Source organism: Acomys russatus, chromosome 32, assembly GCF_903995435.1.
Source record: "Acomys russatus chromosome 32, mAcoRus1.1, whole genome shotgun sequence".
Lineage (NCBI taxonomy): Eukaryota > Metazoa > Chordata > Mammalia > Rodentia > Muridae > Acomys > Acomys russatus.
Window position 1 is genome coordinate 24,252,730 of NC_067168.1, and position 26,655 is coordinate 24,279,384.

The following is a 26,655-nucleotide window of genomic DNA, read 5'->3' on the forward strand; positions in this document are numbered from 1 at the left end:
GTATTGTAAAGCGGGAAGCTTGCTGATCTCCTCCGACCTTTAAAATGCTTTCAACAAGTTTGAAACAATTTGTGCCATTACTTCCTGGAGTGCTTCTTTGTGCCACTTGGGTTTTTTTGTTTGTTTGTTTCTTTCTTTTTTGTTTTTTGTTTTTTTTGTGTGTGCGTTTTTTTGTTTTGTTTTGTTTTTTGTTTGTTTGGTTGGTTGGTTTTTCAAGACAGGGTTTCTCTGTGTTAGCCTTGGCTGTCCTGGACTCGCTTTGTAGACCAGGCTGGTCTTGAACTCACAGCAATCAGCCTGCCTCTGCCTCCCGAGTACTGGGATTAAAGGTGTGCACTGCCATGCCTGGCTTTGTGCCACTTGTAAAACCACCCATTTAATTAAGACATCAGATTTCCCACCTAGGCGTTCTAAATTTACTTGTAGCTCATATTTTCCCCTTTGTATGTTTAATTCACTGACTATAACAGTCTCTACTTGCAGATGTTACCCTGGATCTTCATTTGCATTTTGTGGTTACTTCATGTATCTCACAATTTTTGTTTCACTGAACCCTGGGGTGATGCTTTGGCTTCTGTTGTCATTCTGGGAGATTGCTGACTTTAGTTAAAGGACTGGACGGTCCCCTGACCCTTGCGGAGGTTTGGCTTTCTGTTTTATGGAGGATTGTTTGCTTGCTGCTTTTGTTTATCTTTAGTTCTAGGCCAGCCCTTTAAACCCTAATACATGTTCATTAATCTCCAAGAGGGTCTCTTCTGGCATTCTACTGGAAAATTCTAGCTGTTTCCTCAGCCTTTCTAGGAAGAAGTACACAGAGGCTGTGGTATCTCTGCTGGTTTTCTTATTCCCTGGTGCTTCTGTTTCCCCGGCTCTTGTGGTTTCCCCTATGGACACAGTTTACAGGGTGGTTGACAATTTGAAGGCTTCCTATCGTCTCTGGTGTTTGCCCTTTCAGTGTCTAACAACCCTGGCATTTCTCAATGCCTTAGAACTTCAAGCTTAGTGTGGCCTTTGCTGCTCCTCTTTTTCTGCCTCCACCCCTCTCTTTTTCATTTATTAATAATATATAATAGCTCTATTGAAGTATGATTATACTTCCTCATATTCACTTACTGTAAGCATACAAGTCAATGATTTTAAATAAAGTTATATTGCTGGCAGTTATCATACAATCCAGTTTAGAACATTAGCATCCTACAATAAAATTGTCTGTTTTCACCCTGAGCCCAAGCCTATGCGTAACAGGCCTGTTTTTTGCATCTACAGAGTTGTCTTTATGGATGGATGTTTCCTGTACACAAAGTCACGCAGTGTGCCTGCTTTGTGTTTCATTCCTTTCAGTTGTTCATTTTAAAAAATTCTGACTACCATTCAGAGAATAAACAAAAAAAAAGTTGGGTGGCTTTGGAGCTCAGCGAAGGCTTTTTTTTCAGTGTCCCTTGGACGATATGTATATGGCCAAACTCGTATTTGTATATCTCTTCAGGAACCACAGTACAGATCAGGTTATGCCATGCTGATAAGTTGGAACATTAACATATATTTACTGAACACATCCTTAGGTTAGAAATGGAGTTAAAGGTTAGTGAGTCAGATATCTCAGGGTAGCAAGCAAGCGAGTATACAAATCAAAGACAGTAAAGTGTGGGAAAACTGGAATGAATCTTTGTGATCTCTCCCCACAATGGATGTCAAGTCAGTTCTCTATTTTTAAGGGACTTAAAGGTCCACCAGGGATGTGGCCCATGAGAGCAGGATTGACAGAAGAAGCCAGAATGTGGCACGTCAGAGAGCAGGGATGACTTGCTTTCGTGACACGCATTTTATCCTTCCAAGCGAGACAGGTTCACAATGGGGCTGTCCACTCTGCTTGCGCTATTGCCAATGGTGTGTCAACAAACAATTTCTGTGGCTTTCGGCTTAGGTCAACAAATGAAGAAATATGGTGCGGGTTTAGTTCTGCCAAGCTACATGAATCTCAACAAAATAAAAGCATAATGGAAAGTAACAAGGAGCTTTGCAGAATGGCGGGCTTGGTCTAACCCTTTAGTCAAATTACATCCATTTCCAGAGCCTCAGCTGCAAAACAAGACTGCATCACCAAGGTAACTGTGTCGCTTAGACCAAAGGCTCAGAGATCAGGAGTTTATAGATTCCCTTTTAATTCTTAAGTGTAACGAGTTACTATGTATTTGTTTGCCATTCTTGCCTCTAAGGGCACAAAGAGCTAAGGCAATCATAAGGCTTGTTTGTCTCTTGATTCCCATTCCTGTTGCCTCAAGAAAGCCACCATCTTCTAAGAAACCAAGGGATGCAGTTGCTGCTTCATAATGAGGCCTTGCTTTCTTCTAAATATGCACTGATTGTCAAGGTGATGGAGGAGGTTCATTATTTAGAGGCATAATTAAAGGGCACTTCCTTTAGCTAAACTAATGAGCAGTAAGTGCAGCAATATTTGCATGTTTAGACATTAAGGATGGAAACAGATGACTCATAGGAGATTAGGAGGAAGCAGGGAAGGTAGAACAAATTAATCTCACCGCTGGGCCTCCAGGGTTATTGCTTTTTCAAGACTTCCTCAAAGGAGAGGTCTTCTCTGAGAAGCTGGTTCTACCATCTTCTCTTGTTTTATGGCACGGATGGCTATCTCATTACTATTCCTCAGAAGCAAGGTCACTGTGGTGGCCTGAATAAGAATGTCTCCCATGGTGCTGATGTTTAAATCCTTGGTCCCTGGTTGGTGGGGCTGTTTGTGTAGGTCTAATATGTGTGGCCTTATTGGAGGAAGTATATCACTGGGAGGAGGGGGTTCAAGTTTCAAAAGCCTCATGCCATTCCAAGTGCATGTTCTTTGCTTCTTGTTTATGGTTCAAGATGTGAGTCCTTGGTTTCTGCCCTCAGCTTTCCTGTTTCCACTGCCATCATGGACTCTAGCCCTCCAGAATCATAAACCTAAATAAGCCCTTTTGTACTTAAATTGTCTCAGACACTTTTTTAAAAAAAAATCACAGCAATATAAAGGTACCTAATACAGTGATATCTGCTTCAAAAATGCTAATAGATGATTCCTGATTAGTTGAGCTGGGAACCTGTTTCTGGGTGGACTTCTGTGCCTTGTTCTCAATGCTTGGGTATCATCATATATATTGTCAACTTGTACCTTCATGAAGATAAATGCTCATATGTCAAAAAGGGTGGCTTTAAAAAAATCCAACATCCTTTCCTGATAAAAGTCCTAGAGAATCTCGGACGTGGGAGTCGTATCACAACACAATAAAGACAATATACAACAATCCCAAAGCTTAACAGATGCTAAATGGAGAAAAACTCATGACATTTCCACTAAAATCAAGAATGTCCACCCTTTTTTCTTTTGGTCAATATATTGCTTGAAATTTAGGTGGACCAATAAGAAGAGAAAAAGATTCTGAAAAGGGGATGAGAGGAAGAAGTTCTTTATGTCTAAAAGACTCTAAAGACTCTACCAGTGTAGTGGCACATGCCTTTAATCCCAGCACTTGGGAGGCAAAGGCAGGCAGATATCTGTGAGTTTGAGGCCAGCCTGGTCTACAAAGCAAGTTTAGAAAAGGCAAGGCTGTTACACAGAGAAACTCTGTCTCAAAAAAACAAACAAACAAACAAACAAAAACCAAAAATTAAAAAAAGAAAAAAATCTATGGCCGGTAAACATATTCAGTAAAGGAGCAGGATATAAAATTAGCACATAAAAATCAGCCTTTCTATATACCAATGACAAACATATCAAGAAAGAAATCAAGAAAACCATCCCATTCACAATAGCCTCAAAATATCTTGCAATAAATCTTACCAAGGAAATTGAAGATTTACAGTGAAAGCATAAGACATTGAAGAAATAAATAGAAGTTACCAGAGGATGGGAGGATCTCCTATGCTCATAGGTCTACCAGTGGAATTAACATTGTGAAAATGGCCATCTTACCAAATGCAATCTACAGTCAATGCAATCCTCATCAAAATTCCATGAAATTCTTCATAGATGTTGGAAAAACTATTTTAAAAAATCATGTGGAAACACACACACACACACACACACACACACACACACACACACACACACATACACACACACACGAATAGTCAAAGCAGCCCTAAAGAGTAAAAACAGCAATGGAAGCATCATGTTCCCTGATTTGAATTAATACTACAGAGCCAATGTTATAAAACATTACAATACTGACATAAAAACAGACACACTGACAAAAGAAATCGAACTGAGGATCCTACAAAAGCCAACACTCCTATAGCCACCTAGTGTTTAGCAGAGTCCATACATATTTATTGGAGAAAAGAGAGCAGATTGCATAAATACTGCTGGTCAGAGTACATAACTACTAGACCCTTCTCTCTCACTTTGCACAAAACTCAACTGTGAATGGATCGAGAACCTCAACATTACATAAAATACTCTGAATTAGATAGAGGAGAAGTAGGGCAAATGCTTCAACTTACAAACATAGGAAAGGGCTTTCTGAACAGACCCTGGTAACACAGGCATTAACGCTAGCAATTGACAAACGGGACCACATGAAGCTAACGAACTTTTCAGTATGGCAAAGGAAACCATCATTTGAGTGAAGAGGCAGCCTACAGAATGAAAATATTTTTTTTACTAGCTATAGATCTGACAGAGGGTTAGTGTCTAGATTATGCAGAGAACTCAATAAACCAAACACCAAAAAACCTACTCCATTAAAAAAATTGTAACTAAACAGAGAATTCTTAAAAGAAGAAAGAGAAATGTCTAAGAAAAAAATTTTTAAATGTTAAACATCCTTATCCACTGGGAAATGCAAATTAAACTATTTTGAGATTTCATCTTACTGTAGTAAGCATAGCTAAGGAAAAAAATGAGAATGAATACTGCTATGGGTATATAGAGAGGGGAACACTTAGTCACTGTTAGTAGGAGTGAAAATTGGCACAGCCACCATGGAAACCAATGTGGAGGTTCCTCAAAAAGCTAGGGCTAGATTGGGCATATGATCCTACTGTACCATTCCTGGGTATATCTCCAGAATACTCCATAGTACTCTCACCCATGTGTTCATGGTTGTGTTACTCTCAACAGTTAAAAAAGACAGAAACAGCCTAGATGGCCATCACAGGACAACTGGATGAAAATGTGGTTCCTATATGCTAGTCATCTTTAGAGAAAGACTGAATTATGAATATTGCAGATAAATAACTGGAGCGAGAAATCATTAGTCTGTTGAGGTGATACCTACTCAGAAAGACAAATGCCTCACATCCTTTCTCGTACACAGAGATGAGCTTTGAGTCCTTAGGTTTGAAGTCAGGAGACCAGCAAAGGTCCATGGAGGGGAGATTTCAAGGGGGAAAGATAGAATGAAGTTGCTAAGAATAAGAAAAGGGGGAAAAATGGAATAGGAAGGCTTAAGTGGGTGAGGGAGGTGTCAGGGTAAAGGAAGGAGTAGGAACAGAAAATACTTAAGACCACAAAAAGTAAAAATTGCCAAATGGAATCCTACTCCTGTAGAGGCTGCTTAAGATATATAAAAGGCATCAAATTGAGTACCCTTTAACAGAGAGACAATACATCTCCCAAGCACCATAGGCAAATAAATGAAAAGTTCAGTGCTATGAATGGGTTCCCTCTCTCTGAGTTGCTGGTCAGAGGGCTTCCATAGACATTCCCCCTGACCCACCTGATTACAGGCTGTTGCCGTTGCTGTTGCATACCTTCCAGAACTTGATGGTAAGATTCTATTGTTGAAGAGACCACATACTTGAGTCATAGGGCATGGAGAAACCAAGCTGGCACCAACTGGCGGCTTCATCCCTATTTAGTTTTCATAGCACTGGAAGGTGCTATGCACACTGCTGAGAGAGAATGAGTAATCAATAGACCTCCCCAGCTGTGATCTCTGCAAGCTACAATGATGACGGGCCTCATGAGGAATGCACACTGGTTAACAGTGTCATCGGTATTATTGGTGTGACCAGTGACTTTCTGATTGGATTTCAGGCTTCTTCCACAAAATGGAACGCATGCCTCATACCATTAACCAGACCAAAAACATTTTGGCTAGATAGGTTATAGGCCTTAGGGCCAAACCTAGTATTATTATTATGCCAAATAAGCAAAGTACTAAACTTCATGCAAAGTTCTTGTCTTTATAGCCACAGATTAGCCCTCCTTGGACACTCTTCTATTTTACAGTAAACATCCATCAATGCAGAGACCCACATTTAGTCAAAATGAAGAGAATTAGAGACTAACAAATGCTCAGCTCTAAGTGGGAAACTCCTTCAAAACTCAGCCATCATCATGGAAGAAGGGTTGGAAAAATATACATATATATAGAGAAAGTACTGGGCATTCCTAAGCAAAACAGTACTGCCTGGCCATGACAAGGCTGTTGTGCATATAAGCTCAAAGTGGTTGAGACTGCATTCACAGGCCCTTCATGAGATCAAGACAGTCTACAGCTCGGTGTATGGGGAGGGACCTCCCAGGAGCTATTGAAAAGTGATGACTGTTGTGGGAAGAGATGTCAGTTTTTCTTCAGGAATTCAGGACTGAGAGTCTACCCATGTTCCAGTAGATAGCTCTACACCAATATACATACAGGGAACACAGATTCTACTCAGTTGGTTAAAAAATATGAATTCAGGAGTGGGGAGTAGTGGAAAGAATAGGTGAGAGCTTGAAGAGGAGGAAATGGTGGGGTAGATCTGGCCAAAATGCACTGTATGCACGTATGAAATTCTTAAACCCAACAACACAAATTCCTGTGGCCTTCAGAACTAGACTAAAGCACTCTCAGGGACCTGCCTTCAGAGTTAGTGCATCAGCAAGAGCCCATAACAACCAAGCACATTAAAAAAAAAAAAAAATGGTGCCTTTTCTCCTTAAAGTATGGGCATTTTAAGGTCATGTTCAAGGCTCTTGTATTTGTCAGGCTAGAACTATGTAAGCTCCTCACTGTGTCTTATTCTTCACCTCCAATCTGAATGCTAGGCCTAAACCCTAAGGTTTTGTAGAGTTAAAAGAAAGTGCCGCAGTGCAATGGATAAGCCTCGCCCTGGGAAAACCACCTTCGTGATCATGGTATCTCCCCTGCCAGGACAATACAGGCGGTAAACTTTAAACCCCTACCCAGATCTAGCCAATGGTCAGAACATTCTCCACAGTTGAGTGGAGAGTGGGATATGACTTTCTCACGTACTCTGGTGCCTCACATTTGACCATGTCCCCTGGAGGGGGAGACCTGGTGGCACTCAGAGGAAGGACAGCAGGTTGCCAAGAAGAGACTTGATACCCTATGAGCATATACAGGGGGAGGTAATCCCCCTCAGGAACAGTCATAGGGGAGGGGAATAATGGGAAAATGGGAGGGAGGGGAGAATGGGAGGATACAAGGGATGGGATAAACATTGAGATGTAACAAGAATAAATTAATAAAAAAAATTAAAAAAAAAAAAAAAAGAAAGTGCCGCATATGAAGTAGCAGGCAGAGTTATGCTGGTTCCAAGGCTCCTGCACCAGCTGTCCTAGTGGTTATTGGCCTCACCTCTCTGGTGGAAGGGGAGTATCATTAGAATTGGCCATTTTACACTAAGATTAGGCTTTGCTAATTTCTTGTCTTTTCTGAGGATAGAGAAATATCAGGCATACAACTAAAGTTAACATTTGGGTTCTATGCCAAGGCTCTGATGCCTGGAAGAAACTGGAAAGGCCGGATCACGCCTCAGCCAAGCTGCCTCTGTCAGGACCACCTGAGGCTCTGGCAGCTTAATTCATTATCTGAAAGGGTATTTTTGTTTTTTACGGAGCATCTTTAACCATGTTGACACTGTTTCCTCATTCAACAATAAAACAACATTCTTTTTTAATGTTGCTTTATGGCCTTCTTTCTCGCACTGCTTTTAAATATGTATTAAGGGCTGTCTGTTGAAAACATGCAGCCTTTGCCTCCGGGCAGATGTCTAGGCTAAAACACAAATGATGATTTCATGAGAAAGAGAAGCTGAGCCCATGCTACCCAGGGAGAGGGGATCTGAGAAGGGCTGAGTCTGCCGCCCGGCAGGAGAATGGAGATCAGGTAGCAACATTGAGGAGTGAAGGAAGGCAACTGACCCACTCTAGACTCCAAGAGGCAGTGGAGGGGAGGAGACAGCGTAGATACTCTGGACCGCTTTACACTCGGTAGCCCACCCTGTCCTTCCGCATGGAGTCTTCTCAAGAAAACCTTTTGAGCAATGAGAGCATTCTGAGAAAGCCTGTTGAAACCGACCCTTCAGGCAAATGGCTCAGGTGGGCAGTTTTTAGATTCCATCAACAGGAAGGTAGCCACCTGTGGCAGACAAAAACTAAACCTCAGTAGCTTTGTATCAACTTGATCAACTTTAAACTGAGGGAGGGTTCTGTCACGAGAAAGAACATTTTCTGATTTTGGTTCAGCATTTCCAGACCCAAACACAGAGCGTGCAGTGATTGCAGAATCTTTTCCTTTTCTCCTTGCTGGTCCCTTGGGCAGCAGTACAATATATCTCAGAGAGGAAGGAGAGCCCCAAATCTGCCCCTTGCACAGCCTCGTCCAGAGGAAAGCCAAGCAGGGTGGAAAGCCAGGCATAAGCAGTGGAGGGGGGTCATTGTTAGGCAGCCTCCTCCTCCCTCTGTCCTAGGGCCTTTCTAGAAACAGAAGAGCTCGAAACCCGTGGCTGAGGCATCTACACTGGAGCACAGAGGAGGCTATAGGCCTGTTCTGAAAACATGGCTCAGGGTCACCTCGGTAAGATGCAAGGAGATGGGACACGTGGCTTGATTTATGATCCTGAGACCTCCCCAAGGCTCGCAGTGATGTATTTGTTTCCTTTTGCTGCTATAACAAATCACCTCTAACTTTGTGGCTTAAAACAACATAGATTTATGATCTTACGTTTTTGGAGGTCAGAGGATGAAATAAGTTTCAGTAGACTAAAATCATGGTGTCAGCATGGCCATATCCCTTCTGGAGGCTCCAGGGAAGAAAGTTTTCCACTTTGTAAGGGTTGCCAAATTCCTTGGCTCATGGCCTTTCACACCCTAGTGCATCATCACATCGGGCCTCTCCTTCCATCTTATATATTTTTTTTGTTACTCCTACTGTTGCCTCCCTCACATTTAGATTCCTGTCACTACATTAAACCCCCCAAATAATGTGGAGCTATCATCTCTCTATCTTAAGATCATTAACTGGTCACAGATGCAAACACCTTTTTCTGCCATGCAAGGGAACACACCCACATAGTACTCAGAAGGAGAATGCCTTTGGGGGTCATTTTTCTGTCTGCCACAGGTGGCTATTTCAAATATTCAAGCAAGAAGGCATGGCCCAGAGGGAATCAGGGGCAGCTGCACTGCAGGGACCAAGGGCATGATGGAAGGATGCGGCCAGGTAATGTTAAGAGAACTTGGCTCAGCAATGGGTTGCATGCCACCATCTCGCAAAGCGTGTCTCTCACTGCCTTTTCAGAGAACAGTCCACTCAGTACCTGCAGTGCTCACCTGAGGGGAATGATTATGCCTTGAGAGCCAGAGGACCATTCTCTGTCAGCACGATGAAGCCGTGTAGCTACCTCTTCCTTAAGGACTAGAAGCTCTGTTGGATATGGAAAGAGGCTGGGGAGGGGAGAGCTCTGAGAAGACCAGGGGCTTTGCAGTGTTCCTACATATACAGAAGTAAACCCTCTAGGTCCTCTTCGTGTGTGATAATGAGGGTCATTGTGTTAGGGAACCTCTGTGTACACATTGTTGACTCATAATAACCCTGCAGATTGGTCTCTTTGAAAACCCTGCTATAGATTCTACTCGGCATGAGAAAACAGAGGCTCCATTCAACCTTCCCTGTCTATTTGGAACACCTGCTCCCTGAGGAGGAAGGCAGGCATCACTAAGACAGCTTACAGGTGGGGATGCTGAGCAGGGCAGTGATATCCCATTGGAAGGAACAATGCCAGCATGTCCGGGAGTGAGTTTTTAATAGCAAAATTAGAGTGCTGACAATGCCCAGTTATGTTGCTCATTAAGATGACTGGTCCGGACTGGACTGACCATTCTCCAATTAACTCCTTGGCACTGGCTATAATAATGATTGAACTAACCCATTTGACTCCCAGTGTGGCTGACTGGGCAAATGCAAGGACACTGACTTTGCATCCTTCTAACACTCTCCTTCTCCAAGAATAAAGGATGTGGTCTTTCTTAAATCTTCTTCTAGGAGCTTTCACGGTCTATGTAAAAACAATGGGCTTGATAGGCAAAGTCCTTGGTTCAAGACACATGTGTGTAAATCCTGGTTGTGGGAAAATCCAGGCCTGTGAGTAACTATCTCCTTTATGCAAAAAGAGAAAGATCATTGTCCATGCCAGTGGCCTGGATGAAGGGAGCCCATGTCCCCAAACTCCTCCCCTCTAAGTGTGGCCTGGGAGTGTTGTTTACCATGCACAGTTCCCTCTCCAAGGAGGTGAGCTATGGATCTGGGAGAATGAGAAGTATTAGTAAGGGCACAAGTAGAGGCTGAGGAGATGTCCCATAGGGTAAAGCACTTAGGGACTTGGGTTTGGGTCCCAGGAACCAATATAAAGCCATATATAGTAGAGAAAGCTTGAAATCCAAGCACTCCTATGGCAGGATGGGAGCTAGAGACAGAAAAAGCTCTAGAAGTTTGACGGACAGCTAGCATGGTATGGTGACAATAGGACACTTTATCTTGTGTGTCATGACATGCATGCACCCGAATTCACACACATACACAAAAAATTTTTTTAAAGAAGCACACAATAAACTTCATTTATGAAGATCCAAACTTCTCAGAGAAGAGGGAGGGGGACTGTTTATCAAAAGTGGCCTAATGGACTCAACCTAGTCGGAAGATAAAGGTATACCGAAGAGTATTTGGTTTGGCCTAATGACATACAATTTTAATTGGGAACGTATTAAAAATTGGGATGGCTCAAAGGAAAACCGATCTTTAGCTTCCAGACAGTTCCAGGTCTAGATGTATGGCTGAGAGATGAATCTTTAATTCACCCAGCCAGGGATCTGGCTCCACCTGGCTGGGCCTCTCAAATGACTGCTGCTTCTCCCTGCAGCCCACAATTATCAGAGTCTGAGACTCCTGCAGGATAATGCTGCCAAGGAACGTTAACTGGCCATGAACCAGCAGATCCGCGAGCCTCCTCAGAGTGAATCATACCCTTCTTGTCTCTGTCCCTGGTGCACAGACAAGACAGTGACCAACCAAATGAGACCAATTTCTGCCTCTTGTGGGGCTCTGTGTTCTTCATGGATACATTATTTTCCTTGTGTGAAGTGGGAGACCTGCTCTCTTTCCGTTTCCCAGAGGCTGTCCCTCAGGCCATCTCCTCCAATGGGGAGTTGCTAGAGAACACCATTCTAACACCAACCGTTCCAAAGGGAAGATGATCAGAATTCACAGTACCGAATCAGGCATATCCAAATAATATTAAAGCCAAGGGGGCCTGTGGATTGATAAACCTTCTCTGTGTGTGCTGGGAGCTCTTGTCCGAGTTTGCACATGACTGACTGCTGGCTTGAGTGTGGATCATGAGTAAAAATCCTATTAAAATGATACTTCCCTTGCTGTTAGCATCACTTCAGTGAGATGCCCTGGATCCTCAGAAGTATTTCCTGGGGCTGCCTCATTAGACTTATAGGTGATCTAGGCACCTTGGCAAAAAGCCTTCTGAGGCATGGGTGCAGGGAAAAGGGGTGAAAACATGATGCCTCTGGGGCATGAGCAACTTCTTCACTCTTGGCCAGCCCTGGAGAGCTTTGTGGAAAGCATCCTGTACATCATAACCCAGCTTCAATGCCAGTGAGGAACCAGGTCTTCAAATACACCTGGTAATGGCTGTGAAGATGGTGAGACGGCTCAGTGTATTGATCTAGCCAGAGTTACATGGTTTGATGTATGGCATACCAGACTCTCCACATTTGCCCATCTGTAACACGCATGGTCTTATATTGAATGATGAATACTTTGATTATGGCCTATTCACCTCACGGGGGTGGGGGGGGTGGCGGACAGTGAAATGACACAGAAATCTACTTGGACTTAATTCCATCCTGTTTTACCATTCCTGAGTTCTAACACTTGGGTCCGGTTCACTGTCCGCCATCTTGGGTGCCTGACTTTGCACATGGACCTTTCCATTCTAATGTTCCTTCTGCTTGCTTCCTTAGGCTCTTCCCCACAGGCCCACACCAGACAGCTCTGCCTGCTGTCCCTACTGTTCCCTGCCTTCTGACCAGGCACTGCCTTCATGAGACCCAGGATCATGGAAACTTCTAGACAGCTGAGGCTTCTAGTTCTGTACTGACCTTAGGAATAAAGCAGAGTCTAACTCACCGAATAAGCTACTTAGGGAAGAAAAAAAAAAGTCCCAGAAGGCATCAGAACCCATAAGAGGCTTTGAGAATTCCCAAGGTTAGGCCACAGGTTGAGTTACATACTACGTAGTATTCGACAAGTTTGAATTCGTTTTGGCAAAGGCCAGCTATAGACTCAGTGGTGGTTAATCCAGCTGGATCTTTGAAATAAGCTAACAAGATAAAAGATGAACACTGTTTAAGAACCAGAGAGTAAGAAAAACAGCAGCAAAAATTGAGAATTCTTAAATGCTCAGTGATATAAACCAAATGTTCAATTCATCGCCAGAAGTTTTTGAAAAGATGTCTTGGCTTTTCTTCTCTCCACCCTGTTTGTTTTCCCCCTCCTCCCTGGCCTCACTGGGTCTCTCCCTCCACATCCCTTCAATGTTATGCAGACATTTTCTGGGAACCAACGATGTGTGCAGAGCTGAACCATACACTGTAAATCTGGGGATGGGTAAGATACCACCCTGCTTGCAGGAGCTTGGCACTAAGGCAACAGATGGGAGAGATAGCTGTGTGATGAGAGTGTAGAAATAGTCATGAGGAATCTGAAGAGTTTTGGGGACAGACGAGATGTGCCAGAGTGGTCCCTGGTGGAAAAGCTTCACCAGGTCTCTATGTTCTGGGCATCAAGTAGTTTACATGACAGAGACGCTGATAAGGTTCTAACATCACAGGGAGCTGAGGAAGGAGAAATGTGGTTCTGTGGGCTAGCCTGCATACACCACTGGATTGCCAGCAGGAACACTGTTGAGAGTTCCTGTGCCCTCCTCACTACAGCCTCCTGCCATCACCTGGCGACTGTCCTCGTGACCTGGAGCATCTGATAGCAAGGAGTCCTTTAACTTTCACAAGACTCGTGTCTTCAGTGCAAAAATGCTGAGGACTGAATTCTGTCCTTCCCACACTTACAAATTGAAATACTAAACCCCAATATATTTATAGATATGGCTTATGGCAGGCAACCAATATGAAATGAGAGAGTGAGAGTTGGGACTTCATATAACAGGGCTGGCTCCTTTTCAGAGGAGCAGATATGGGGGTGCTATCTTTCTCTCTCCGGACCTAGAGATGAAGTGGGTGAAGGAGGCCGTCTTCATCCAGGAAAATGGCTCTTATAAGCTCCTTGACCTTGCATTTCCCAATTCTTGACCTTAAGCCATGCAGCCTAATATATTTTGTTAAGGCAGCCTGCACGGAGTTAGACACAGACTAAGACAGAGCTTAATCCAAGCAAATATCTGATAGTTTGTAGGGTTCCATGACAGCTATAAATATTACGCATAATTCTTATTAATGAATTGATAGATTTGACATTTTAAGTCAGTATGCTCACAAAAGGAACAGCACGAGAGAAAGGACGGGTGTTGGCCATATCTTGCTGTGGGACAAAGGCAAGCCACGAGGCTGCCTGGAACAGAGAAAGCTCCAAAGAACAAAAAACAACAACAACAACAACAACAGAAATAACAAAAACGAACATCCATGGTACCAGGGTAGTTTGGAAAGTGCTCAGTGATTTGGTTCCCTTTAAATGCATGGCTTTCAGAATTGTTACATCCACTATATATTTATCTATACAACCAGGATTCCTTCTTTGTCTATTTTTAATTCCAAACCCTTCAACTCCATTTGCCTGTATCCCTGCTTCTCAATCCCATCTCAGAAAATGCCTCGGGGTATCTATAATTATCTCTGCCAGTATGGCAATGTTCTTATTAAAGAACCCCTCACAATATGGAATTTATTTTAATTCACTTCAATTTGTATTATATATTTTAAAACATCCCATAAAAGCCATCTGGCACTTCAGGACGTAGCTGGGAGGTTGCTGAGAAATCATATAAACAATGTCAAGATTTTACCATTCCTCCAAGCCCCACAGTTCCTAACACAAAGAAATGCAGAGGAGCACATATGCTATCTTTTCACCCTCCTGGGAGCCAGCAGGGTAGCATTTACTCAGATCAGGCCAGACAGTTGCCACTGGCTCTGCACACTGTCCCATGGCACATTGTCCTTGCTTTTTTTTTTTTTTTTATTGAAAAAGTTCCATTAGAGAAAATTCTTGGGGTTGAGAAATTTGGGTTTCACAAAGCATACATGTGAACATCTGTGAGGATGGAAGGGGCAGAAACCACTCACATTTTAGTGTGAATAAATACTCGCTGAGGTCAGTCCCAGTGGGAGCTGGTGGGGGGTTTGTTTAAAAGAGGATGGGGAAAAGGCAGAGTAATAAGGAGACAGAAGACACAGGATTATAAAACATGCAGGTCCAGAAAGGGAAAAGTAGCAAAAGTAGCAATACACACAGTGAATATAGAAGAGAAAGAATAGATCTGTAGGTCACAAAAGCACATAGCTCGGGATAAAGTTGGCATAGAATAAAAACAAACAAACAAAAAAAGAGGTTGAGGTCTGAGGCACTGGGGACTGTAAAATGAGCATCATTGTTAAGTGACATGTCATCCCTGTTTCTAGGCATTTTTCCTTTTGTTGGTTTAATAACCAAAAAAATGAAACCCTGCCCATTTTCACTTTTAGCTGAAAGTCATTTTGGTCTTGCTTCCTCTCTGTGCAGCACCCTTCACTGCACATGAGTGCTCTCTGGTACTCTCAGTGATGTACACATATTTCAAAGCTCTGGACTCAACCCAGACACATGCTTTGTTGTGGAGAAGTGTGATGAACCCAGCCCTATGACTAAGCCATAGAGCTCCAATGAGTCAGATTTTCCCCCTTCAGAAAAAAAGCAGACCATTCTCACAATGCTCTATGTCACTGCTTTCTTCAGGTCCCTGTTCTCAAGCACCTGTCACCAAAACCAAGTCATACTGTCACCCAAAGGAGGAAGGGCAGCATCCAAGGAGAGACATGATGGTCACAGACACAAAAAAACCAAAGTTGTATCTGTAGGCATAAGGTTATCATGTAATTCAAATGCTGATTTCTGTATCCCCTCATATCTGGTTGCAATCCTTGTTCTGAGAATCTCCTGTCTCAGTGTTGTGTAAACTCTGCTCTCCAACTGTCCCCCTAATATGCCAATAAAGCAACTTACACACAACCGCTGAGAAGAGGAGAGAATAGGGCCGGACTTCCTGCCAGCCAGGGGAGGAGGCTGTGAGGGGATTCAGCCACTGGCAGAAGTCCAAGAGACATGAGGAAGGAGCCGCTGAAGCAGGAAAAGCCCGAAAAAGCACGTATTGCAGGGATTTTGGCAAAGAGGGAGTCAGATCAGCATAGAGGGTTAAGAACATACTTAAACTGCTCAAGGTTGTGCTATAAAGCTTATTTAACAAATAATATAATAGAGTCTTAATCATTTGAGTCATAGCCAGATCCTGAGAAACAAACACAATTTTATAATAAGTAACTTTAACATGTATCAGCAGAGATCATCAGCTGGGTTGAGGGGGTCAGGAAAAACAGCTTCCCATGAGCTCAACTAAGAGTAAGTGGAAATGATACAGGTGTAAAGGTGCACAGGTCCTCTGACTCTGTGGCATCTAAGACAGCTAGCATATATGGCTCCTTTCTCTTCTACTGGCTTTCAGGAGGCAGTGTCCATCCTGACCTAAGATGCTATCTTCCTCCCTGAACTGACTTTTCCAAAACCAGGAAACTGAGCAGACCTGGAGAGCTTACCCACTGCTGCTACCCTGAGAGCAAACTGATGGTTCCTGCACAGGACAGAGGAAATGATCTTCCCTGAGAGCCTTACCTGGTCCAGCTTCCAGTGAAACTCTGCGGGGCGAAAGGTGTCTGCCTGGTCAAAGTCTTTCCGCAGGAGGAAGACAAGGCGGCAGTTGTGCACATACAGGGCGTAGTGATGCCGGTTCATTTCTGGAAGGCAGAAACACGGTTGGGGCATGAGAGAATTTCCGTCTCTTTCCACCCAAAGTGTCTTCTGTTATGTTTCTAGGCACAGTTCAGAAGACAAAGAAATGGTCTCTCTTATTTTCTCATCTACAATTGGTTCCGATAAAATTTCCAGAACATACTCAGGGGAAGGTACTAGAATGGAATAAGCTCTGGGAGGGCCCATAGAAAAACATCTCAGATTTTGCCTTTAAACCCTAGCCCACCCTAAAGTCCATCAGAGCCTGGTGAAAGGTGACCACATTGGCAAGTTCTCTGCCAATCACATGGGCTTCTCTGGGCTCCTTTGGCATGGCTGGTTTCTCCTGGAGTTATGGGATTTGTCTTATTTTGTCAGTCTTGACACAGTGACCACAGAACAAGTCTCTTTTGTCTCCTTAATCTATGCTAAGAGGGGCTGCCTTGCTTTTAGCTGCTAGGAGGAGACAAATTGATTTTCCAGCATTAGACATAACTCCATGGCTCTTCAAAGCGATGAATAATCACCCCTTCCCCAGGCACAGTAATCAATCAATGGAACCTTTTCTTCCTCTGATATAAAGACTTCCTCACTTGCTTAGGAAATCGTATGACATGGTTTTAGCCATGACACTTAGAGTCACAAGACACTACCAGTTGGTGAGAGAGGAGCTATTCTGTATCAACACATAAAGAAATGACATCTTTCTTGGCTGTAGAACACAGAGAAGTTTACCAGGATGCGTGTGTGCTGCAAGTAGGTAAATGAGTACATGTATGTGAGTGAGCATAGCTGTGTATTAAGAAGTTGGTGGAACTCTTATCTTTGATGATGCTACGAGTCATTTGGTTTCTTGGTATCTCAGTTTCCTTACAGGCATTAGGGTAGGGATGGTGGACCAACTTAACGTAACCTAAGGCTGGAATACTGTGACTGACTCCTGTCTGTCTTGTAGTAACTTTGCTATCATGTCAACACTGTCCTTATTTCTAAAGATGAGCCTTGACCGACTCTGACCAAATAGGCTCCCACCAGTTGACCCAGCACAGGAGCTGATTCAAAATGTCTGTCTAAGGTCATCAGAGAGGGCCATTCTCCTGGCCACGTGGCCTCTGCTGAGAACTGGCAGGGGCGGCTTGGTCTAGGCCAATGGTTGGCAGTTTCCTAAGTAGTTCTGGGATAGGTGCCAGCAGAATGTGAACCCAAGGGGTGTTGTCTTTCCTTGGGGGAAGTGCAGTGTATAAGCAGAGGTCTGTGGCACTTGCAGCCTTATTTATTAATCTGAAACAGAGGCATGCACAGACATGGATCTGAGAAGATGCAGCGAGAGGAACGTGAATCTTGATCACACTTTACCTGTAGGATGACTGTGAAGCTGTCATATACCTGGGAGTTTTCAGGTACAAAAAAGTCACCGTTCTCGGCTTTTAGTTGGATTATTCACTTATCTGCTATCATTTGATCTGGACTTGCTATCTCTGTAATGGATAACATCTTAATTGCCACAATGAGGAAATGTGTGTAAAGCATCTGCTGGGAACAGATGCTCAGTGGCTGTCGGTTATTATAAAGGCCGTTGCTGTGCCTGGGGATTACAGCAGCACAGTCAGCCACGTCAGAATCAGATGCTGTTTATGCTCAAGCATCAGCATTCTTCAGAACCCAATGCAGAAATGGCAGGAGAAGATGGGCAATTGCTACCCATGTCCAATGTGTGGGCATTCTTAGCCTCTGAACTGGCAAAACTCCTTTGGCCTGGTTATAGGGAATCTACTAAATGCTTCTTGCCCTTTCATGATCATATATACATAATTTTCTATGTTTCTGTTGAGAGTTGTTAGGAAAAGGGAGGAAGAAAGACTTTGTTAGCTTTATTTGGAATCAACTAGGGTGAAGAAGTGGACCAAGAAGAAGACCAGAAGAACAGACCTCCTCTGCTAGAGCATCTTTCAGCCAAGGCCATTTCTTCTTGTATCTGTCTCATGGCTTCTGACTCCTGGATCAACACACAGGCTAAGGAACATCTCCTGGCCAGGCAACGAGCAGCAGGGAGCGAGGTTCCCTCCTGTTCTTACAGTTGCAATCCTTCAGGGCAGTTTTCTAGACACTCTGGGGCTGAGGGCACACCTTTGTTTTCCCATAGGCTGGAAGGCCAAGTAGTAGTCCCTACCAGGCTGACGCTCTGCTAGTGCTAGGCCACACTGGTTCCCATGTCTTAGAATTCCCAGCAGGAAAATGTCAAGCATTATGTATGGCGCTTATCATTCATTATATCCAGCTGAACTCAAAGTGAGCAGGACAGCTGTATGCCAGGAAGAAGAGATCTCAGCTACAGGGACAGGTGTGCTGGCATGAGGGGTTTATGGAGAGAGGGAAGGAGCTGGGGAGGGGTTGAGGGTGGTAAGAGGCAGTAGCATCAGTCATACAGAGAACAGGGAGATCAAGGCCGGCAAAGGCCCAAGCATCCCCGTGACAGCAGTACTGCTATATGTGCACCTAACCCTGCTTCCTTTGCTTTGATATGGTTAATTGCATATCACAGCCTCACCATGGCTGGGTGACTGCCCTGTGACCAAGTTCTGGAAAGCAGAAGCTAATTAGAGCTGAAACATACAGCCTGCTGTCTTTGTCAATAAAGCCCTCAGTACTCAACACTTCCCTTCTCTCTGATGGCTAAGTATAGACAGACCAAGCAGTGCAAGGATTCTTGTCCCAGGACATCTGGACGAAGCAGAGCTTTTCCTCTGTACATGAGAGGAGAGTGGTGGCCACTGAGAGCTTTATTGGTGGTAACGGTAATGGTGGTGGCTTTTGTTTTCTTTCTCTCTTTCTTCCATGCAGTTAGCCTCTGCCGACTAATCAATTCTGCTATCCAGCTATTTATAGATGGCTTTATAATGGACCAGCGCTGGTAAGTTTTGTTTAGTGAACCAAACAGGAGGCAAAGTTATATTCATGAAGGCCAATGTCATAAGTTTCACTAAAATTTTTCTCAAAATCTATATTCTTTGAGTTAATAATTCAACTTCCAGCCAGGGAGCAATCGGAAATGTGTGAAGGCTATGTTCTAGAATGCTCAGTACAGCACTGCTTTATTTGCCTTTAAAAAGAGATACTCTAAGTAGCCGACAAAAGAAGCCGTTAAATAAAGTATGATAAATCCACATGGCAGAGTTTTAAACTGGCAGGCGATTTAGCTTCTAAAGACTATTTTATCAGCCAAGCATGGTGGTGCATGCTCGAAATCCTAGTACTTGGGATGTGGAGTCAGGAGGCTCAGAGGCCAATGTGGGCAACATGGCATTTTATCACACACGCCCTTCTAAGAAGACTACTTTATTACATGGATATATGACCTCGGCATAGTTACATATAAAACAATAATCTCAGTGTGTTATTAGAATAGATTGAAATGGGAAGAACATTATACTTATTCATAGAAATAAAAGTAACATTTAAATGAAATATGCAGAACATTAGCAGGTAATCTCTCCAAGTGTTTGGATTTTAGGTGGTTTGCATACTTTGATACTTTCCCATGCTTTCTCCATTTCTGTTGTGATATATATAGCTTTTCTACTGGAAAAATTTTCTGATATAAGATAAAAGTCCTAATCAGGCCTTAATTAAATCCCAATATTTTATATTTATAGTACTTTCCCTGCAGGGAGCTAAGTTAGGCCAACACCCTTTTTTTTTTATCTTCTCTGTAACAATCTTTTTCTAACATGTATTTATGATATGCGTGTGTGTGTGTGTGTGTGTGTGTGTGTGTGTGTGTATGTGGGGCGGGGGTGAACACATGCACGCATGTGCATGCATACATATCAGTGCCTGCATACATGTCTGCGCACATGGGCACAACCTTGTGTTTGCGGAGGTCAGGGGACAGTCTTCAGGAATTGGCTCTCTCCTTCTGTGCCGTGGGATCCAGGCATCAAACTGTGGTTTGCAGACTTGGTGGCAAGTGCTGTCATCCACTATGGCACCTCTCCTGCCCTCTGCACCAATCTTAAGCTAACTAACTGTATGGTGTGACTTCCTGCGAGGGCAGAGCTGAGGTACAGGCCTTGCAGGTCTGAGGCGCTGAGCTTCCTGCTGGTGAGCTACTGTAATGAGAAGGCATTGTTGCACACTATAGCCATGGATGCCCAGTTGAGTTCCCCTGAGGTGCTGATTTATGGACCTGGGATGGGGCCCTGCCTGACATCTACACTTTACAACACATTGCTGGTCTATTCTAACAATAACTGGTTATTGTTAATTCCTCTGTTGTAAGAGTCTGGTCCTGTAAGGTCCTAGACACATGCACACTGTTTTAGATAGTTAAGCGGTGTTGCCCTGTTACACTAACTTTCCTGTTTCAGTTGCTCTTGCGTAGGCAGAAACACTGCCTGGCTTCTCTGTCACCCAGGAGTGCTTGACACACATTCAAGAAACAATCCTATCTGTGGCTGCTCAATGTTAATCAGCTGCCTCGCATTTGCACCATCCTAGGCTGTGGCCTCAGTGTGACTTTGGCTCCTGGGCCATTATGTCCAGAGCAACCACCAGGTATTGCTAGGACCAGGCCACTCAGCCCAGCTCCAAGCTTGGTGCCGCCTCATGCAGGCCCATGGCATCCTCCCTGCATGCAGGTCCCAGAGAAAAGATGTTGCTGGTGCAGACTCCCTCAGCACAGCCTGGTTTGTGAGTAGGCAAAAAGCCAGAAGATCCTGGAATAGTGTCTCTCTGGAAAAGATCACATTAGCATAGACTACAGGGATCAACTGGGACGGAAAATGCGGAGATCCTTGCAGTAGCATGACGTGAAATAAACCCAGTAATGGTGGTGCCAGTGATACCACGTAAACTGATGGTGCACTGCCTCGGCATCTGATTTAAACCATTTCATATTTTATGTCAGGCTTATTTCTTCCACTTGGCATATGGGGAAACTGAGGCTCATGTGGCTTAATAGGTGTCCAAAGGTCACACTCTAGCAGCCATCTAGTTGGGCTGTGGACTCGGGTTGTCTGACAGCAGGTGCTGAGCTGCTGGCTACCCTCTGCACTGTCTCACAGTTATAAACAGTGATTTATTTGAGTTATTTTACAAAAGTCACATTTGAAATGGGAGATGGGAATCACAGTTAAAGGCAGAGCTGTAAATCTGGCAAAAGATCTCAAGTCCTGTGTGTGTGTGTGTGTGTGTGTGTGTGTGTGTGTGTGTGTGTGTGTGTGTGTGTGTGTGTATTCACACGCATGTGTGTATGGAGGCACCGTGACAAAATGCATACGATATGGACTTAGTAGAACCTAAATTGACATTCTAGTTCTGGTGTTTATTGGTTGTGTAACTACTTGGGACAAGATACACACCCTGTCAGTGGCTGTTTCCACAGTAATGTATTCATAAAATTCTTTGCAAAGGTTCAGAAAAGGAGTAGCTGACATCAACCATATATTCTCCGTGCCCAGCACTTTTCTGAGGGCTTCATGTATATTTAAGTTACTTAATCAGCGCATACAACTCTGAGGAAGATAATACTACAGCAAGGTCACGCATCTGTAAGAGATGGGGTGTAGCAAATCCACAGAGCTCCCGTGTGCAGGCCCAGCATGAGAGAAATGTGCAACACCTCTTAGCTGCCACTGTCCATTTTCAAACGACTGCTTTAAGTTGACAAGATCCTTCTTACTCAAAAGAGAGCTTTAGAAAACACTTACACAATACGGCAAGCGTGGGATTTCTTTGTTGCAGTAAGGATGAAAAATTGCCCTCTTCACCCCTACCTAACTTACAACAACCCTAAGGAATTTCCACAGACATGGGGGTTCTGAGGAAGCCAGTTTGAAGATCGTGGATTCAAACTGCTGCACAGTCTTGTTTACACCTTCTTTTCCCACTCTCACCTAGTCCTGCTTTACCTAAACCCTAGAAACTAGCACCTTGAAAACCAGAAAGCAGAAGATGTTTCCAGGCTACCTATCACTCTTCTACTTTGGCACGCCCTCCACAGACACATCTGCCCAGCTGTCGGGGACCTAGCAGGTTGGAGACTCACCAGTTTTATCCGAGTTACAGAGGATGGTTTCCTTCTCAGCTCTCACGCCAGGGCTGGGGCCATGTTTCATCCACATAGTGATGGTGAACTGGTCTGTGAGGTTCTTGGGCACAATCCCATCAGGGATCTTGGCGCCCTGCCTGCCGTCAAACTTGAAGATCATCTCACTGCTGTCCACCAGCAGCCCTGCAGTCCAGTTGGTAGCCGCGCTAGGGGATGGCAGGAGGTCGATGATGCCCGATGATGCTCCTGCAAAGGGAAGAGATGAAAGCATGGTGGTTATTCCTTGGGGTGGGAGGAAGGTGTCCATGCCTTCCTACTTCTGCTTCTGGGTCAGAATGGAGTTAGCCTACTTACTGAGGTCTGTGCCTACGCCTGACCTAGGTGGCTCAGAAAAGAGCCCAATAACATTCGAGCCTCTGACTTGATTCTGGTCTGCTTAGACATACACTGCTAATGTGCAGATAAAAGTGATACATATGTTCAGGCGGGTACAATCAACTGTTGTACCAGGAAGAGGGGCAAGCAGAGTATAAAGAGTTGGGAGGATCGCAGGGCTTCTATCGTCTTGGTTTCCTGCAGACAACCAGGGCTTCGTTCAAGTGAATGGATTCATTCATGCACCCATCAATCAATTACTCTGTCAATCATTTACTGAACATTAGCCCTATACCCTGACCCTGGCCACATGAAGGCCAATCAGCTACTCATTGCCATGGTGACTTCTATGAGACAAGATAGCAGGATCAAGGCTGTGACTGGGGAAAATTCTAGGCTCTCATCTCGAGAGAAGGTGTGTAAGTCATTTTGTACACACTACATTTTTCTACAACCATTTGCTAAAGCCAAAGGGTATAGTGCTTGAGAACGGGGACTCTAGGGTCGGATGCACTTGAATTTGACACCCGGCAGCTTGACTTGGCAGCTCTGTGACTGGGAACAGGTCACTTAATCTCTCCGACTGTGTTCCATTCCTAGGTGCATGTGGGGACTGAATGGGGTTATCCGTTCAAGCTTGCAGTTGCATGCTTAGCACACAATGAATGCTCACTCATTTTGCTGGTAATGGCAGTAGGCCTGGGATTTGTGCAGCATGAAGCCAACCAATGATTCGGGCACATATTGTTGGTTCTTGAAACCTGAGGGGGATGCAGAGATGCAGGCTGATCATTAGAACCCCTGAAAAGTCAATAGAGTTTATCTAAGAACAGTGTGGAGGTACACATATAGTGTCTTAGGGGGCCTGCTCTGGCATCAGTGGAGCAGCTAGGGTGGCACATGTGGGATCGGGTGTGAGGCTTGGCAGGGATGAAAACTATCATAGGAGGACCCCCTCTATCAGTTAAGAGGTTTCCTGTTCTCAACCCCCTTATTAAATCCCTTCAGTGAACTGATGTGAAATTCTAGAATGTTTTGTGTATTTTGCAAACGTGGAAACTGCAGACCATGGAGAAAAATGACTAGACCAGGGCTGCACCATCACATGACGAGAGGCAGCTGCAGTTGTAACACACAGATGATTCAGTCAGCAGCCCACTGAGCTGACCACCCCGAGTCCCGTGAGATGCCCCTTCTCCACACAGGTGTCTTCTCCCAGAGAGGCACACTGAGGCTACCCAAGGAAAGCTCTGGTGTCTTCCTGTGGAGGAGATGGCAGTCCACCTTCCCTTTCCTGCAGACACTGTCTGGCAAACACGATACATTTAACCAGATGGTGCAGACTTCCATGGAATTAACACAATGAATGTATTTCTTGAGGACATTTAAACAACAGAGGGAGATTTCGCTTCTACTCAGAGTTCTTTCATCTCTTCCTCCCAAAGGATTCCATAGGAAAACAAGACATGTCACTTGTAGGCATGCTGTGGCAGCATTTGCATGTTCAAGTATGCTTATGTTGCTCTTCAGGGGTCCCTTGTGACAGTCCCTAGAGCCACTAGATGCTAAGAATTCATGCTCTTCTGGTGCACTGCGGCTGTGGCCTCTGTGCTAGGGGCTCCAAACCAGAGGTGAGGTCTGATTCCAAGATCCTGAGCTTTAGCAAGGTGGAGACATTGCTCTGAGCAGCAAATGGGGACAGAACCTAATGGGAGAGATTTATGGGCACAGGACAATGTAGGAGGTCAAATGGGCCATGGAGGGGTAGTCACTGAGATCTTTATTCTCCTGTACACGGCCCAGGTATGGATAGGCCGGGTCCTCTCACATTCCAAAGTAGAACTGTGGCCAGAGCGATGTGCATAGAGCCTTTAGAGTCCAGCGCAGGGCAGAGGAGGGGGTGGAGATAAGTGGGAGGACCTTGAGAAAGGAACTGTCTCATCTAAGGTGAGGGCTCACTCTACGGTATCCTCAGAGAGGCATGACATCATTCCACATCATCTCAACAAATGTGTATGCAGGGTCCAAGCCACGCCAGGCGCTGCCCTAAGAACACAACTTTCAATCACATGGGGACGGCCCCACCTTTAGGGACCCAGTAAGCCTTTTAATTTCTTTTTGGAGGAACAGTCAGGTGGGTAAAACAGTTCTTGGTAGATATTCTTGGCAGAGCCCAGAAAGGCCTTCTGCAAGTGCCTGATGGAGCTCTGGGCCTGGGTGCTAGAAGAGCGTATGTGTGTGTAACATATACGTCTCTTACCCATGACACCGACTCGACCACATGTGCTGGTCAGAGAAATGGGGACGCCAGTGGCATGTTGTATTAGGAAAGAAGTCTTAAGTGATAGCCCACAGTTCACCATGAATCTTTTCCATCTTTTCTGAGATGAATGGTGTGCTAGATGGAGGCTACCCCATTAGCTGGGGTCTTGTACAATCCCAAAAGGACATGTGATAGAAATGATGAACCATTGTCATTTTAAGCCAATGAGATTGTGAGGTCATGTGTTACTGCAGCCTAACCCGGCTGACCGTCTTCACTGATGATTCACAGAAGCAAGTGACATAGGTAAGTATGGTTTCCATTTTTACATCAATATGCTTGATATTTGAAGGTCTTGAAAACAGAACCTTGGCTTTCTAGGTGAAACAAGCTGGTCTTCGGTTGGCAGACCCCTGGGGTGGGGCCATGGGCACCTACTTAGTTTCTGACCATCTTGAGAAATACCACTGTAGGCAAAAAGGCTTCTTTCAGACAAAGAAAGGCAGTGGTGTGGTAGCTGCACAAATGGCCTCCAGGGAACAAACATATTCAGAGAAAGAGTCCCACTGCTCATGCCATCACGAGGAGTCAGTGTGTTCAGCCTGGTGCTGATGTTCTGTCATAACGCACATTAATCTGGTGCCAGATCCGCTGAAGTGAAACTCTCTGAAGTAAAGGTTTGAGAAGACTAAGGGGCTGCTACTGTCACTTAGGGAACACAATCCATGATGACTTCCTAGGTTTGTGGGACTCTGAGGGCATGGAAGCCTCTGAGAGCACTTCTGTGGACAAGCTCTGCTAAGCTGAAAGCTATCCTAGAAAGCCATGGACTCTCTCTCATACCTCCTAAATGTTGCACCGCAACTCCTTTCCCAACATATTCTGTCTTGTCGGGACACTGAATTATTAAGTAGTTGTATGTTGTGGATGGTTCTACGTTATTTTAAGAGTTACAGAGCATTTAGATAAGCAAAGAGACATTTGGTGAAGTAATTAATGCATGAATGAATCCCTCAGCTCATCAATATATAAATCTGGAGAACACAGGGTTGGGCTATCCTGCCCTGCTCTGCCTTGGAAAGCTTTTGATTTTAATAACATGCTCATACACCGTGGCTTTTCCTTCAACAGGACCCGTCCTGGGAACTCTTGACTTATAAAAAAAACAGCTGCCCTTGGCACTGTATTCATGAAGTAGTGGCCAGCTGCCAGGAACCCTGCAATCCCCTGAGGAACACCCTGGCCTCTGTGTTACAAAGGGCATATGCACCACAAAGTACTTTTCTATTTCGTATAATATGGAGTGACATGGGGTCAAGGAAGGGAACCTTTTGGGGGGCTGCTCTTAATGTCAACTTTGATTTGTTTGCAAGGTGTCCCTGAGGGCTTCTTCTTGCATTTCATCCTCAATACAGTGCCATGACTTTTCACATCTGGAAAGCTTGGTCCCAAGACAGGAACGTCGCCTGAATTCCTGAAGCTGGAAAAGGGAATAGGCAGTTGGCTACCTCCTCTAAGTAGCCTGGCTTCCCTGGGGTCTGGAAGATGGGATCAGCTTAGGCTGTATCTGGTCCACAATCTGGAGGAGACATAGGACCAGGGCACACCACTAAGTTGTTCTAAGGCAGAATGGAAGCATCTCCATGCTTAAATCCCAGGAAGCAAAATGTCTGCCATCCAGT

At 44.4% G+C, this 26,655-nt stretch overlaps 1 protein-coding gene across 1 annotated transcript in view; it reads right to left on the reverse strand.

Annotated features, from left to right (window-relative positions):
- The window catches only part of Clstn2 (calsyntenin 2), a 623,041-nt gene that overhangs the window by 57,317 nt on the left and 539,069 nt on the right, over positions 1-26,655 (reverse strand). Inside the window, exons 7-8 of the mRNA XM_051140799.1 lie at positions 22,333-22,581; positions 16,170-16,291 (exon numbers count right to left, since the gene is read on the reverse strand). Of these exons, the coding sequence (XP_050996756.1) occupies positions 16,170-16,291; positions 22,333-22,581 (371 nt within the window). The remainder of the gene's footprint in view (positions 1-16,169; positions 16,292-22,332; positions 22,582-26,655) is intronic.